Raw genomic sequence first — 17,485 nt, forward strand, 5'->3', positions numbered from 1 at the left:
AAACTTATGAGTGTGTAGTGTGATTTGTGCAGAGCTTTCTAGGTCTATCCATAGTTACTTTAAATGTTTGCTTAGATCAGATGTCCCACATTGGCTCATCTCAAGAACGCCTCTATTTTGTTTGGCTCATGCTTATAATTTTAATTTCTTAATTAAAGACCAACATCTCATAATCCAGAGAGAGCAGCAAAACTCCCAGATTTCCATCTTCTTTTTTTTTTTCCCCCAAAGTGGAAGACCTGGCAGCCCTTGACCTATAGTCCCATTGGAAGCATCTGATTGGCCTTTACACAGGGAAAGTATTCTGTTTGCAATGTTCCCCAGTGTTGTCTCCCCAACGTGGAGACCAAGTAGCACTCGTCATTTATCACTGTGCTCGCACCACTGTGTGTTCATGAACCTGGACAGTTTGCATTACCTGCCTGGCCTCTGTAGGTGTTTGAATTGCCTCTCGGAGACTAAAGGATGTCTCCATTTTCTGCCCGTTTTACCTTATCTCTTTAGTACCCGTCTCAATTTCAGTAGCTGTTAGAGTCGATGACAGGAGTGTAGAAACGAGTAGAGAAATAGTGGGAGTAGGAGCTACTCAGACTGACATTTTTGCTTAACGCCTTATTAAAGTATGTCAAGGAAGTCTGTTGCTTGAATTTTTTTTTTTTTTTTTTTTTTTTTTTGTGGTACGCGGGCCTCTCACTGTTGTGGCCTCTCCCATTGTGGAGCACAGGCTCCGGACGCACAGGTTCAGCGGCCATGGCTCACGGGCCGGATCTTCCTGGATGGGGTCACGAACCCGTGTCCCCTGCATCGGCAGGTGGACTCTCAACCACTGCGCCCTGTTGCTTGAATTTTTAAAACAAGGACTATATAAAAACCCCTATAACTTGCTTTTGCAAAATATATTTTCCCATCCCCAAATATGGTAAGTTTTAAAAATTGCAAGCATTGCATGTTTGCGTGTTTAATATCTTATTTTCTGCCCCTGAGGTTCTGTGAGACATTTTCTGGGAGTGAATGGTTACATTCTTGATGTTCTCAGTGACAAGATAAATGTGAACCATCTGACCCATAAATGCTCTGTCATCTATGAATGTATCTATAAACTTGAAGCTATTTATGTTTTCAGTCCAAAGTATATCTTTGAAGTTAAGGGTGGGGGGAGGATATTTGTATTTATCTTAGAACTTCAGAGGCTAGTTTTCTTTAAGGAAAATTTAATTGATAAAGCATTTTCTCATGCTATGTCCACACGGTCACTTCTCTGCTGCCTTTATCCCGTGGACATTTTAGCTGTCCTTTTGAAGGAACGTATAAAGCTTCTTGAGTTTAAGCATCTAGAGCGGCACATCTTTTTTACACCCCAGACCCCATCCCCGTAGCCATTCTCCCCAGGTCTGCAGAATAGTTCAAAGTTATTTTTAAAAATCAGCCCCTGGGTCTAATATCAATGAGATCCTAACTTTGGTCCCCACTCCAGCGGTGGGCTGAGCACAGCCCATTCAATGCCACCAGTGCAGAAAAGATGTGAGCCACTCCCCAAAGCAGCTCTTTGCTGTAACTATTGGTCGTGGAAGCCACCCATGCCCACTGTCCCTCCTTTTATTCACCTGAAAGACTATGGACGTGTGGCAATACCAGCTCTAACTGCAGTGGCCTGGAAAAGGGTAGCAGAGGGGAAAGAGATTTTGAGAATAACGTGCCCTCCACCATACACACCACAACCCTCTTCTTCCTAAATTCCCAATTCACTTCAGTCACCCATGGAAAGAGCCATTTTTAAAAATGCTCATTCAATTCTACACAGCTGTCACCGTGATGGCTCTCGCTTTGCCTACTCTTCCTCCCCTACAAAACTCAGATAATTCAAGGGTTCCTATACTCAATGAAATCCTATAACTAAAAGAGTTGAGCATCCCTGGTACCATCCACATGGGTGAAAACTAAAAATAAATTTTACATCCACAAATGTCTTGAGGGCAAAGCATCCGAAGGACAATTAATGTTTCACCTTCCACCCAGATTGGCTGCATCTTCCAAGTACAGCCCCATATGTTCTGCTGTCAGATATCAATGGTATCACCTCTCTTGGATAACCAATCTTGATTCAACCAGACAGGAATCTATTTAAAATTGTTTCATATTAAACATTTTCCTCTATGGTGCTTTATACTACTGTGTAAGCAATGTATTTTATTCTGCTTTTGAATTTAGAAAATAAAGCAAACCTCAAAACCACAAGTGAAACAGAGTCACAGATGTAGAAAACAAACATGGTTACCAGGGGTGGGGGGAAGCCGGGTTGGGGAGGGATAAACTGGGAGATTGGGATTGACATATACACACTACTATATATAAAACAGATAACTAATAAGGACCTACTATACAAAACAGGGGGGCTTCCCTGGTGGCACAGTGGTTAAGAATCCACCTGCCAATGCAGGGGACACGGGTTCGAGCCCTGGTCAGGGAAGATCCCACATGCCGTGGAGCAACTAAGCCCGTGAGCCAGAACTATGAGCCCATGTTGCTAGAGCCTGTGCTCCGCAACAAGAGAAGCCACCACAATGAGAAGCCCACACACCGCAAGGAAGAGCAGTCCCGCTCGCCGCAACTAGAGAAAGCCTGCGTGCAGCAACGAAGACCCAACGCAGCCAAAAATAAATGAATGAATAAATAAATAAATAAATTATATAGCACTCTTCTCAATATTCTGTATATGACCTATATGGGAATAGAATCTAAAAAAGAGTGGCTATATGTATATGCATAACTGATTCACTTTGCTATACAGCAGAAAGTAACACAACATTGTAAATCAACTATACTCCAAGAAAAATTTTTAAAAAAAACTGCAAGTGAATTTTTTGGTAAAAACTGGAAATCAAAATGTTTATAACTGTACTTATATGTTACTGACAATTTTATAATTTTACATATTACAATATGCTTTCCCTGCTAAGTACTGAGTATATGAAAAGGCCTCAAGGAAAAACACACCATGCAACGGGCACTGTGCTGAGTGATTTACATCCAGTGATTTACATGATCTTACTTAATCCTCTAAATAACCCAATAAGACACATACTGTTGCTAAGACCATCTTCTCAGAAACTCTATGTTTAAGACTATAATCCTCATTTCACTGATGATGAAAATTGAGTGGTAGGGTAACTTGCTTGTTAGTGGCAAAGCCAGGCTTTCAACCTACATGTGACCTCAAAGCCTCTTACTGTTTTATCACTGACAAGTACACGTTAAACCTTGCGTGGGTCCCTGATCAATAGCACTCCATACAGTAAAAACTTAAATACTAAGAACCTCAAATCACTACATATTAGACAAAGAAAAATTAGACTCTAACATACATAAATAACCTGATATAAGGAATTTAGTTTAAAAAATAAGTCAAAAAAGAGTGTCCTAGTTTAAAGTACATATTTAGCGCAATACCTGTATATCTTTTATATTTGCTTCAACAATGCTGTTCTTTGAGAAATAATGTTTACAGTGAGAACTCAGGCACACCATAGAATCATAAATCATCAAAGATGAAAAAGTTGTTTACACATTAACATTTGAGAAGGCTTTTCAATCTTAAGGGTTGGAAGAAAATGTTTTCTGCTTAAATTTCGGTTAGCTGGAACACTGACCCTAACATCACCCTTCCCCTCTGTCCTTCATGTGCATCCCCAGTCCAACATGCAGTCTGTTAGTTCTGATGATGGAATTTCTTTCGCTTTGGAGAGGGGTAGCGGAGAGTAAATGACTGACTCAAGTATATTCCAAATGGTACTTAATATGTTCTTTGCACCTTAGTTTTTATTACAAAGCCGATAGGTAGGGGCAAGTATGTAGGCAGTTAAATGCCCCAGTGATGGGTTAGTAATACTGTTGTCCTGATTATTGCTACACATAAATCCTTGGCAGATTTTTTTCCCTCATGTCTTATTAAGTTTTAAGCACACTGTCTGAAACTTTATTCTCTTCATTATGCCCAGACTGTTCTAGAAAAATAGATGATATGTTAAACTATAAGTGACATTCATGATCTTACCTGTTGGTTGTCAAGATTCATCAATGTGAGGCTGCATGTTGAGATGGTCAGTTTTATATTCATTCCCGAAAACTGAAGATTACTTTTGCCAAGAACTGTTGATAGGAACTTAGCTGGAGGCTTTAAAAATAACATAACAACACTCTGTAAGTTATGGACTTTGTTACAGAATGAATATTTATGTTTTTTAAATGTTAAAAATGAAACCAAAAGTTGGTTCTTCAAAAAGATCAACAAAATTGACAAACCTTTAGCTAGATAAACTAAGAAAAAAAGAGAGAAGACTCAAATTAGTAAGATGAGAAATGAGAGTGGGGTCATTACTACCAATTCAACAGAAGTAAAAGGATTATGAGAATACTATGAACAGTTGTATGTCAACACACTGGATTACCTAGATGAAATGGACAAATTCCTAGAAACATAAAAGCTACCAAGACTAAATCATGAAGAAATAGAAAATCTGTGTAGACCTATAACTAGTCAGAAGGAAGGAAGGGAGGGAGGGAGGGAGGGAGGGAGGAAGGAAGGAAGGGAAAATAACAAGTGTTAGCAAGGATGTGGAGAAACTGAAACCCTTGTACACTATTTGTAGGAATGTACAATGGTACAACAGCTATGGAAAACAGTACAGCAGCTCCTCAAAAAATTAAAACTAGAATTACCATATGATCCAGCAATTTCTACTTTTTGTTATATACCCAAAAGAACTGAAGGCAAGGACTTGAAGAGATATTTGTACATCCATGTTCATAGCAGCATTATTTACAATCGTTAAAACATGGAAGTAACCCAAGTGTCCATCAACAGATAAATGGAAAGCAAAATGTGATATATACATACAATGAAATATTTATTCAGTCTTAGTAAGGAAGGAAATTTTGACATGTGCTACAGCATGGATGAACCTTGAGGACATTATGTGAAGTAATGTGAAATAAGCCAGTCATAATAAGACAAATACTGTATGATTCCACTTACATGAGATACTTAGAGTAGTCAAAATCATAGAGACAGAAAGTAGAATGGTGGTTGTCAGGGGCTGGAGACGGGGGGGAAATGGGAAGTTGTTTTTTAATGAGTATAAACTTTCTGTTTTACAAGATAAAAAAAGAGTTACGGGACTATTCCTAATAAATTGTTTAACTAGATTGTGTAAAATAACTTCATTGCTTAATATGAAATTTCAAAGTTAAGGCTTGGGGGAAATGGGCTTTATAGAAGCAAACAATTCTAAGTATATTCTGTTCTTCAAGTAAATGACTTTATTTCTTAAAAAAAAAAAGAGTTATGGGGATAGATGGGGGTGACGATTGAACAACAGTATGAATGTACTTAATATCCCTGAACTATACCCTTAGAAATGGTTCCAATGGTAGATTTTATGTTATGTGTATTTTATCACAATTTTTCAAATTGGGAGGAAAAAGAATATAAAAAATATAAAGTGCGTGGAAGAGTCCCTGGCATGTATTAAGTACTCAATAAAAAAGCTAGCTATCAAAGGGAATTAGCTCAAAAATTTCTTTTTTTTTTTTTTTTTTTTTACTTCTTTACATGTGTACTTTCTGGAAAGATGACAGCCCGGTTTGCTTTTGTTTTATTTTGTTTTGGAGTGTGGATCCCACTACTCCTGAAATGAGAAAGTCTTAAGTGAATAAGCCTGTTTGTTGGGATCTTCCAGTCGGAACCTCCTATTCACAGAGGTTATGAGAGGCAGGAGGAGGCTAGAGGCTACAGACAGACCATCGGTTCTGTCAGAGAAACTAGTAATGGGAGTTCTAGTAGAATTCAAGAGCCATTCTTCAGAGTTTTCCAGATCATGTGGCTCATCTGAGTCACCCTGGGTGACAGTGGGTTCAGTCCTATGCAAAATAATGAGTAATGATAAAAAATTAGGCAGGGTGGTATGGAAATAGAGCAGTAAAGCCGGGACTCTGAAGACCTGGCGTCTACAGCTGGTGCTGACCTTGATCTTCCTAGTGACTCAAGGCAAGTCTCTTCTCTGAGCCACGGTTTAGCAGCTGGCAAAGTGAGAGGGTTCAACTGCGAGATCTCTAAAAATTCCTCCCCTCTTAAACAGTCTATACTTCTATAATTTATATAGTTATCTTAAGCGCCATTGCACCTCCCCTTTGGACTTTTCAAAGCAACTAAGTATTCTAGGGATAATACTAACTAGCATTAGCGTTGAAAGCCTAATGTAAGCAAGACACTTAACACATCACTTCATTTAATTCTTACATAATTCTATAAACTAAGGGCTATTTTCTCCTACTTTACAAATGAGGAAACCAAGGATTCGAAAGGTGAAATGACTTGATCAAGATCACACAGTTAGTAGGTGGCAGAGACAGGATTTAAGTGCAAGTCTAACATCAAATCTCATGATTTCTTTCAACATGAAAAGCTCCTTCTACCCATTTATTACCCTTACCTCTACCAGCACTCTTGTTTCCATCTGAAAATAGGCCATGGAGTCCTAAAAGTCTAAAATGTTAAAATGCAGAATACATACATTATAAAATATTGAAATTGGAAGGTACCAAAATTGGTCATCTGGTTCAACAGCTTAACTTTACAGGAACAAGAATGGAGTTTTGGAGAGATGAGATACCATGCTCAAAGGTAAGTAAATACCTAGCTCTGCAACCAGATTTTCTGACTTGAAAAGACCCAGGTGCTTTCTCTACTCTGACCCTCAGGCATCACCATTTCAGTCAGTGTCTGGCAAGTCAGAAAAATTTGAGGGACAAGAACAACTTTGAGTGCATCTCAGATAGCATGTCAAATAATCAAGGCCGTTCTAGACCTTGGGTCATGTGGTGGAATGAACTAACAACTATTTTGATACTATCTTTCCCATAGTTAGGGAAACTAAAAAAAAAAAAAAAAAAACACCAATATTTACCTTTCGCTTTTTAATGGCTCCATTTGCCCCGGGGACAGCTTCACACAGGCGACTTATTGCTTCCCTACAGAACAGAAACCATATAAAGACTCAGCATACTATCAAGCACACAGTAAATGTTCAATAAACATTAGCAAGTATTATGACCAAAATGTACACTCACATAATGGTGAGCCTGACATAAATGACCTTCCCCACTCCCACTGGAGAAAACACTGAGCTTAGTCTCTCTGCAGCTCAAACCCAAGAAAATCCAGCAACACCTTAATATTGAAAAATTGCTTTACAGTAAGGAGTCCTACTATTCACCTTCTTCGTCTTTTTTCCTTGGCTTTTAAGGATTGGTTTTCAGTGCTATTGATTTCTAACCAAAAAGGACTGATGGAACTTTACTGTCTGGGAATACTTCACAGTTTTACCTTTAGCAAAATCCTCTGTGGTGTGATGAATAAAAAAGCTTCATAGTATCTCAGCACCAAAGATAATTAAATACAAAAGAATCCAACACTAGAGGAAGTTTAAAAGGATTGAGAGAGAACTGAACTTCAAGGTGGTCTCAAATGGAGCCTTATTGACTAAGTTACTGCTCCAAGCCATTGAGCTTTCATGTAATTTCACAGAAGAAAAGAAAATCAATAACAGATTTCCTCCTTTGCTTATTTTTCTGCCCTTACTATATATTGCACTTCCTGAGAGAAGAGCACCGCTAAAAGAAGTAGTTGTTCCTTAATGGAAGTGGTGAACGAACTGGCGCCCTCCTCTCCAGAAATGCAGTTATAACTAAGAGCTTTTGTCTCTGGGACTCAGCATTCAGAACCACCCAAGCTTTCACGTGGCGTAATCTGAACCTTCGCTTCATGGCTTTCAACACACATATCAAACTTTTCACAAAGCAAATGGAAATCTCTAAACTCCTTCCGGATCCACTGGACATCATCGTTTAAATTAGTACACTATATTCACACACACACACACACACACACACACACACACACACACACACAATACAGTTTTTATATATATTAGATTTCATGAAAATATTTTCTATGAGATGTTTTTGATTCCCAAAGGAAGGGGATGCAGAGAGAGGAATGCAGACCCATTAAAAATATATATACGTTATAGATAGATAGATATAAAGATATATAAATAAATATAGATAGATAGGTAGATCTATATACATAGTAGTGCAGAGCTATGTTCTCAACATAATTACCCGCAACCAATGGATAGAAAGGCTTTTTGCCTTAGCATATCTTCTCAGAATTTTATGTTTATTCCTCCTCTAGGATTCCAAACTTGTTCTGTGGAGTCAAGCAGGACAACACAGAGAGTTGGTCTTTTTGGTTTGGTTGGTTGATTGATGTTTTGAGTCATCTTAATGATTAGTCAATAATTGCTGACACATCTAATTAATCTGAATTGGTCTCTGGTGTTGCCAAAATAACTAGTCCAGGCACCCAAATATGTTGTTGGTATTTAACAAAGAAAGATTATGGGAAAGGTGTTCTTAGATCCTTTACTCCATGAGAGCCAACAGGGGTGCTTTGGTCTAAAAAGCTCCCTGTAAATGGTTTGAAATAAAAGTAGAAACAAAGGCGGGCACTGATGCTGCCAAGTATAATAATAGTTATTATTAGAAGTTGTTACTTTTATATAGCATCTATAGTTTTATAAATTGCTTTTCCAGGCATTGTTTTCTTGATTCTCATTCCAGCTGTCAATATCTTCTAACAAAAAGTAAAGTTATGAATTTGAATTAAAGGGAATGCTTTATAGGATGAGCACCCCTCAAGGAGGGTTTGGAAGGCTGAACCTTCCTGGAAGAGTGGAGTTGGGAAATTCCAGACAGAGGGAAGAGCATGTGTAAAGACACTAAAACATAAATTATCACAACATGTGAGGAACTACAGTACTTTGACATTGATATTGCAGGAGCATAAATTGTGGTAGAACAAGAGTGAGTAAGAGCTAAGAGATGGGATTAGAGTCTGAAAACTTTTTCTAAAAAGAGCCAGATAGTAAATATTTTAGACTTTGCTCTGTTGCAACTACTGAACTCTGCCACTGTAGCTCAACCACAGCAGTAGACAACATGTAAACAGATGAGCACAGCTGTGTTCCAGTAACTTTATTTCTAAAAGCAGGCAACTGGCCATATTTAGCCCAAGGGCTGTCATTTGCCAATTCCTGGATTAGGTAATTCATACAAACGGAGTTAGAAATAGTTCAGTTTTAAGAAACAAGAAAATGTTCACATTCATTATACTTTTAGAATTAAAAAGTAAAGCAACTATAGATACTTGCTCCACTCTTATTACATTCACAGAAAAGAAAATTACAAAGCCAGTATTGGGGGAAATGGGAATAATTCCACTTCAGCAATTCCACCAAAAAGAAAATTACAAAGCCAGTATTGGGGGAAATGGGAATAATTCCACTTCGGGTATATTTATCCATTGCTGGTGGCCTTGATTAGTATTAATACAATCTTTCTAGAGATAAAGTTCATAAAAGATGACAAATGTCATAATATTTAACAGAGCTTTTGACAAGGGAGGAGGAATTTGTATTGAAATAGCATTGAGTAGTTATGTAAAAGAAACATTTATTTTAGAGTAAAAAACCAACCCCAAAGCTTGTGATATAGATATAAAACAAATCAATATTAATATTGCCACTTGAAATGTTAAGTATGAGAACTACAGAAATATGGGGGGAATCTATACAAATTAGTGGGGAAAAGTAGAACTTGGAATGGCATAGACACACTGGTAGCAGCTATATAAAATTAATTCTGTATAAATAGTGACATAGAAAGAGCCTATAAACAGTGACTTGGTTTAGGTGTCTTCTGTGTGTGATTTGCTGTTTCCTGTTTTTGATTCTATTGATGTTTAGATGTAAACAGTGTTATGTTTTCCTTCATTGTACAGTTGATTGCATAAAAAATCTTTTAAAATATTCAAAAGAATGCAAAGTTAGTTCCTCAGCAGGAGTTTTGCTCATGTACTGTGGAGATGTGAGGGCACGTCAAGGATGTCCCGATGGAGTGACACAGCCTGCCTCTCTTTTGCCAACAATTGCAGAGATGGGGCAATGCTCACGTTATAGGTAATAACAGATCTTTATTTCTCCCTCTGCTCCCATCCCCGCTTAGCCTTTAACGCCTCCATCTTTATAGCCACTAAGTCCAGATTTATCTTTTCAGTTTGCTTGGTAGACTTGCTGGTTTCCACTCCACAAAGTTTCACAAACAAAAAAACCCTTGACCAGATTTAGCAATGCTTTCACATTAGAAATCCCTACCTTTAGATTTGTAGCAGAGAGCCTGGGTTTTAATGAAGAAGCTGCTCCTATGTATATGGTCGGGCTCAGCACTCATCACCTTATGTACGTCTTCTCAGTCTTAATAATGTCATTTCACGGTAGGTATTTTATCCCCATTTTACAAATGAAGAAACTAAAGTTCAAAGAACTTTAATAACTGCCTCCAAATAACGCAGCGGATAGTGGGAGAGACAGAATGCAAATCCAAGTCTGACTTCAAAATCCACACTCACCCAGGGAGGGACCATAATGCCAAGTGCATGAAGAGGAGGGAGTCCCAGACTTTGGGAACTAGGGAGGAGAAACACATTGGTCACTCCCTTGCTCACTCCCCAGCACAGAAAGAGGCTCCTTTTTGGCCAATCCTTCTGCATTGTGGCTGGAGTAACCTGCCAAGGGAAGAAGGCAAAGTGGTAGGGGTCAGCTCTGGAGAAGGCCCATGAGGATGCCCCAGCCCTTTGCTTTCTATACAGCAGCTGTTATCTCCTTAGGGACGAGAAGAACTTCCAGAGCCCGGCCACATGCCCTCAGGGGAAGAACACACATGTGTGCAAGGCACACTCACTCAGAACTTTAAAGTAAGTTGAGGCACCAGAAGCTTCACAGATTCAGAAAGTCTCTTAATATACAACTCAAAAGAAACAAGGGGAAACTTGTGCTTATGAACTTGCTTTTAGAAAGTAGTTATACTGTACACCCACGTTCACAGCAGCATTATTCACAATAGCTAGGGACTTCCCTGGTGGTCCAGTGGTAAAGCATATGCCTTCCAATGCAGGAGACACAGGTTCGATCCCTGGTCAAGATCCCACATGCCGCGGGGCAACTAAGCCCGAGCACCGCAACTATCGAGCTCACATGCCTCAATGAGAGAGCCCACGTGCAGCAAACTAAAGAGCCCACACGCTCTGGACCCCACATGCCATAACTACTGAGCTCACGCGCCCTGGAGCCCGCACACCACAGCTAGGGAGAGAAAACCCGCACACCACAACTAGAGAGAAGCCCAAGCACCGCAACTAGAGAGAAACCCGAGCCCCACGACAAAGAGATCACGTGCCATAATGAAAAGGTCCCGCATGCCTCAACAAAAGATCCTGTGTGCTGCAACTAAGATCTGACGCAGCCAAAACAACTAAGAAAAATAAATAAATAAATAAATAAAATATTCACAACAGCCAAAGCATGGAAGGAACCCATGTGTCCTCAATGGGTGAATGGATAAGCAAAATGTGGTATATACATACACTGGAATATTATTCAGCCTTAAAAAGGAAGGAAATTCTGCAATGTGCTACAACATAATGAATCTTGAGGACATTATGCAAAGTGAAATAAACCAGTCACAAAAAGACAGATACTGCATGATTCCACTTACATAAGGTACTTAGAGTAGGTCAAAGATCATAGAAAGTAGAATGATGGTTGCCAGGGTCTGGGGGAGAATGGGGAGTTACTGTTTAATAGGAACAGAGTTTCAGTTTCACAAGATGAAAAGAATTATGGGGCTGGACAGTGGTGATGGTCGCACAGCAACGTGAAAGTATTTAATGACCCTGAACTATATAGTGGGCTGGCCAAAAAGTTCGTTCAGGTTTTTGTAAGATGTTCTAGAAAAACCCAAACGAACTTTTTGGCCAACCCAATACTTTAAAGTGGTAATTAAGATGGTAAATTTTATTTTATGTGTCTTTTGCCATAACAGAGGAAAAGAGCTACCAAAAATAAAGTAGTTATTACTTTTTTTTACTTGAGACTCTAAGGAGAATCATAGGTCTCTCTTCAATAAAAGGCCTATTTGTACCAATGTTTCTATTCAATTTTAGAGGGCCCATCCCCCCCCTACCCACCGGCCCTGGGCACCATCCCTGGAAAACCATCTGTGGGCCTCTTGGGAATCCACACATCCCAGGTTAAGAACCACCGCTTTAAAATAACCTCTCCAAACTCGCCTTTCTTTGCTGTTATCAGCGTTAGCAAATCTGAAACCCTAGTCAGGGAAGACACATACATGCTTGCGATTCGTTGCCTTTCTTCACAAAGATCTTTTCTTCCCCTCAGACTCCGACCAAGAGATTAACTGTAACATTTTCAAGAACAAATAGTACTTTCAATGCTTTCCTGGAGTTCCAGACACACCCTCCGACCTAAAGCACTGACTTTACAAATACTGAGAAAAAAGAAAACAGAGATCCTGCATCAGGGATTCCTCACAGGACGGGGGTGCCCCCCACCATCCCAGCTGCTCAAGCAGCCTGCATTTCTGCAGAGCGTCTTGGAAGCTGACGACCATGGGACATTCTCCAGCGAGCAAACATTCAGCAATCGTCCTCTCTTAGAGGAGCAAGACTTTTCAGAGTTTAAACGGCTAAAGATTTCCATCCTGGGAGCCTGTACCAGAAAGAGAGAGAGAGAGAGAGAGACCCACGACACCAACAGTGGTCACTTTGTTTATTGTTTTGCCACATGAGAGGGAAGGGGAGAAGCGGGCTGATGTAAGAGAATGAGAATGCAGTTGAAGATTTGCTTTTAAGCATATAAAACCCTGCCTACGCCATAAGACCAAAAAAAGATATTTTTGTCTGTTTTAACAGAGTCCAAACTAATCACCCAAACAAAGGCACCTTTCTTCATCAACCCCTGGCCACTACAGTACTTAAGAAGTTATAATTTTTCTGTGTCTTTAACTCTTAAACAGTTAAGCTCCTCTGGGAGCAATATTGCCCAATCTTTGTTTTTTAAAATTTGGAAGGCAATATCCTAATCCAAGACAAAGGGGAGCATTTAAGGGAGGATGGGGGCCTGTGGGACAGAATGTTTCCAATGAATGTCAAAATACAGTTCTTCAGGAAATTAGGAAAGCCAGAAACTGTGTCACATGAGACCAGGCAAATGGCCCAGCAGAGCAGTTAAAAGCAACTATCCCCATCTCCCAACACACACACACACACACACACACACACACACACACACACAAACACACACACACACACACACACACAAACACACACAAACACGAGTGGTTCTGTTTTGTCCAAGAAAACAGAAATGAGAATACATTTTAATCCCAGCAAGAGCCTTTCCAAACTAAAACTCAAAAAACACGTAGGCAGAACAAAGGCACAGGGATTTTCCCTTACTTTTCGTCTCCAACATGAACCCTTAAAGAAATCAGTTAACAATGTCGCAGGGACAAGTTGTCACCTGAATGTCTCAAACTGCTTTCCTATTGATGAATGAGAGGACTCGTAAGTAATTCAGACTCCACATCAGTGTGGTATTACGGTGTTCCAATTGTTCTAGGGAAACTAGTACCTGCTTTTTTGAAATCGTTGCCTTCAGAACATCAAGCCTCAGTGATCTATGTGTTCAATTTTGTTCAGCCTGGTGAAATTAAAGACATCCAAGAATGTGTGCAAGCCCCAGACAGGACACTTTAGAACATGAGCCTGCCTCCATGGCGATAAGCACACAATGAGTGCAGTCAATGCCCCTAGACCAGCGGAAAATGGAAAACTTCAAACTCCCTTTGTGCTATTATCAAGGGGCATCGCCCATGCACTCTGGGAGGGTCGACACAGCCCGTAAAATATATCCTTTCATTTTAGAAATAGGCACTTCAGGTCCCAGATGGTCAAATCAAACCTTTCAGGACTGCCCACAGCATTTACTCTCACATGGACTTATCTCACCACTCCATTCAACCTGGATTCTATTTAAAATCTGATTATAAAGTACATTTGCAATTCTACCCAACACAAGCCACCATAGAACACAGGTTGTTCTGTCTACTCTGTGATTCTGCCCTTTGGCTCTGATGCAAAGGTTGACCCATCAACTGCACTTTAATGAAGTGAAAGACCATCCCGTCCCCAGGATCGCACCTCCCCTGCAAGTATCTCCCCAGTAAACAGAAATGAAGGGCTGATTTCCTCCTATCCCCACAATGGTTTCCTGTAACAGAATCACATATTTCAGAATGCAAACACACCCCCATACTGATGGCTTATACACCCTCAAATATGAAGTGACAACAGAGGAACGGGGTTGATTTCACACAAAACACACTGGAATTGGTAAATCCAAAAGACTGTTCTCCTTTACTTTGGAATAAACTAAAACACCTCTGTTTTAGACAAAATACACTAAAATATTATGAAGGCATGTCTTTTGGGGTTAAAGAGTGTACTGATCATACAGTGTGGTCACTTAAGAACCAAAATTCATTTTTTAAAAAACCAAAACAGATCCAACATAATCACCCACTTTATTCGTCACATTTCACTCCAAATGATGTTTATCTACTTCCAAAAATTAGGCCTATCTTCAAAAAAGGAAGATTTGGTGCCATTTAAGATACTTAAAACAGTTTACCAGAGGTATCTATAGTGTTGAGCAAGACAGTAATGGGTAGAACGAGTGTATGACTTCCACCACTGTTTAAAAAAAAATAACTCCTTTTTTTTTTTTTTTTTTGCGGTACGTGGGCCTCTCACTGTTGTGGCCTCTCCCATTGCGGAGCACAGGCTCCGGACACACAGGCTCAGCGGCCATGGCTCACGGGCCCAGCCGCTCCGCGGCACGTGGGATCTTCCCGGACCAGGGCACGAACCTGGTGTCCCCTGCATCGGCAGGCAGACTCTCAACCACTGCGCCACCAGGGAAGCCCCATAACTCCTTCTTTTATGGGCCATTTGGTGTATATACTATAGATTTTATCTGGTAAGTCCATTTTTTTAAAATGTGTGTGTGTGCCTCTGGAAGGAATTAGTAACTGGCTTAGCCAATTGAATCCACTGGTCGGACAACTTTGGCATGCACATCTGCTAAGAATTCACTGAGATAACCATTTAGGTACATGGCGATCAAACTTCAAAGTTCTTAAGAATTAACTGGGATGCTGGTTCAAAATGCAGATTCCTGGGACTGTTCTTGAGATTTTGATTCTATAGGTCTGCAGTTTAACAGCCTCCCAGGTGATTCTGAAGCAGATCAGTTCAAGGACCACACAGCGGATTAGAACTTCTACTTGAACTCACTGCACAGTATGACTGGTTCTGGGCTCTACAGCTTCAACCAGATGGTCGTATTAGTGGATGCTAAGGAATTAGGTCACCTGCTCCTAGCAGCTACGGTTGGGAAGGCTACACTACCTGCACATTTGATGATGTTCCATTCGGCGAGAAATTTGTATTCAACTTAGTCAATATGCTGGGAAAGATATTTGGTATAATCCTCTCCTGTCCACTCTGTCCCCTTTATCCTGGCTATCTCCTCACGGGAAGGGCTTTCACCAGAGGGCATCTGGAGGTCCTGAACATCTTTGCTCACATGACCCCCTGCACACATGGGTGGTGATAAGTGACCTGCGTTCTCTCCCATTTGGCCGCCTGTATGCTGGGAAGCCTAGTCATCTGCCCCTTGAAATGTATTCATGCTCTAGGCAGTGGTTCTCAACCTGGGCTGCACATTGGGGAAACACAGGGGAGCTTTAACAAATCCTGATGACTGGGTCTCATCTCCAGACATTCTGATTTAATGGGTGAGGGTGGGACTACTGGGAGTTTTAAAAGCTCCCTCAAGTGCTTCCAACAGAGCTAAGTCAGGTTGAGAATCTCTTCATAGCAGTAGTCAGCATGCCTTTTTATACAGGACCAGAGAGTGAAAATGTCAGGCTTTTAGAGCCATACAGACTGTCGCAACAACTCAACTCTGCAGTTGTAGCCTGAACGGCAGCCACAGACAATACATAAACGAATGGGCATGCTTATGTGTCAGAAACACTTATGGACACAAATGTGAATGCCATGTAATTTCCACATGTCACAGAATATTCTTCTTTGATATTTTCCCCCCAGACATTTAAAAAAGTCAAAAACCATCCTTGGCTCAAAAGGTGGCAGAATCAAAATCAGGTAGCAGGTGGTTTGCTCACCCTTCCTCTGGAGCAAACCAGAAAGGAATGTAAGAGGCCTTGGGGTCACAGTCAGCCATTAGCTTGTACATGGAAGAAAAAACATTAGAACACAACCTTTTAATCGTCACAGACAAAGATTATTTATACGTATTTTTGGACTTGGTCTTGCTAAGTATCTTGGTACAGGAAGCTGGGTTTTATGAGAGATGGGTCTTCTACTGTATACATATAAGGCTTATGGAACTTCTTCTACATACTGTTACTTATCATCTTCCATTCTTTGTTTCTGCTACCAGCATTCAGTGAAGGGAGAGGGGAACTGACATTCTTCTTCTTTTTTTTTTTATATCAACTAAGCTTCATTAAGTGACATGATATCATGTACATGATACAGTACAAAGTGCTTGCAGGAATACAGAAATAAAAGTGTAAAATTACTATAAATAATTGTTAAAAGGGAAAAAAGTGGAGCACTTTAATTTATCTATAAGTCTTCTATGATAATAGAATGAAGAAAGGCTCATTGAGTGGCCTCTGCAATCAGACAGCCAGAATTCAAAATCTAGCAGTCTCCTATAAGCTCTATCATGTTGAGCAAGTTTTTTGGGGTTTTTTGTTTTTGTTTTTTTTGCGGTATGCGGGCCTCCCACTGTTGTGGCCTCTCCCGTTGCGGAGCACAGGCTCTGGACGCGCAGGCTCAGCGGCCATGGCTCACGGGCCTAGCTGCTCCGCGGCATGTGGGATCTTCCCGGACCAGGGCACGAACCCGTGTCCCCTGCATTGGCAGGCGGACTCTCAACCACTGCGCCACCAGGGGAGCCCTTGAGCAAGTTTTTAAAGCTTTCTATGTCTCAGTTTCTTAAATTTATAAAGTGGGAATAATAACAGTGCTTTGAACAATGCTTCAGTAAATGTTAGCCATTATTATTGCTTTATCCTTAAAATGTCTGTCTGCTTTGAGAACTGGGTCTAACCTGCTTTTTACAATACCTAGTACCCAGCAGCGTACTCTATGGTTATAACTGGAATGTTATAAATAATATGTTGTAGAAGAGGTCCAATTATGTCTATTATGCAAGTAGCAATGGATAGTTCACATTTCTATAAAGGCAGAATGCTTATCTGATTTTCTTTAGATACCCCATGGCACCTGCCTTGGATATACTGAATGTTCAATATGTAAATGTTTAGACAGCTCTATGGCACTGAAACAAAGTACGATCTTTGTCCCCCTGCATAACCCAGATCCCCCTTCAGAACAAAGGTAGTCATTGCC

General features: G+C 40.3%; 1 protein-coding gene across 2 annotated transcripts in view; it reads right to left on the minus strand.

Annotated features, from left to right (window-relative positions):
• SHC4 (SHC adaptor protein 4) overlaps positions 1-17,485 on the minus strand; it is a 131,767-nt gene that overhangs the window by 57,284 nt on the left and 56,998 nt on the right. For both annotated transcript variants that reach the window (XM_060149490.1, XM_060149493.1), the window contains 2 exons: positions 6,963-7,026; positions 4,052-4,171 (listed from right to left, as the gene is read on the minus strand). In XM_060149490.1, coding sequence (XP_060005473.1) covers positions 4,052-4,171; positions 6,963-7,026 — 184 coding nt within the window. The remainder of the gene's footprint in view (positions 1-4,051; positions 4,172-6,962; positions 7,027-17,485) is intronic.

The sequence above is a fragment of the Lagenorhynchus albirostris genome, chromosome 1, assembly GCF_949774975.1.
Source record: "Lagenorhynchus albirostris chromosome 1, mLagAlb1.1, whole genome shotgun sequence".
Lineage (NCBI taxonomy): Eukaryota > Metazoa > Chordata > Mammalia > Artiodactyla > Delphinidae > Lagenorhynchus > Lagenorhynchus albirostris.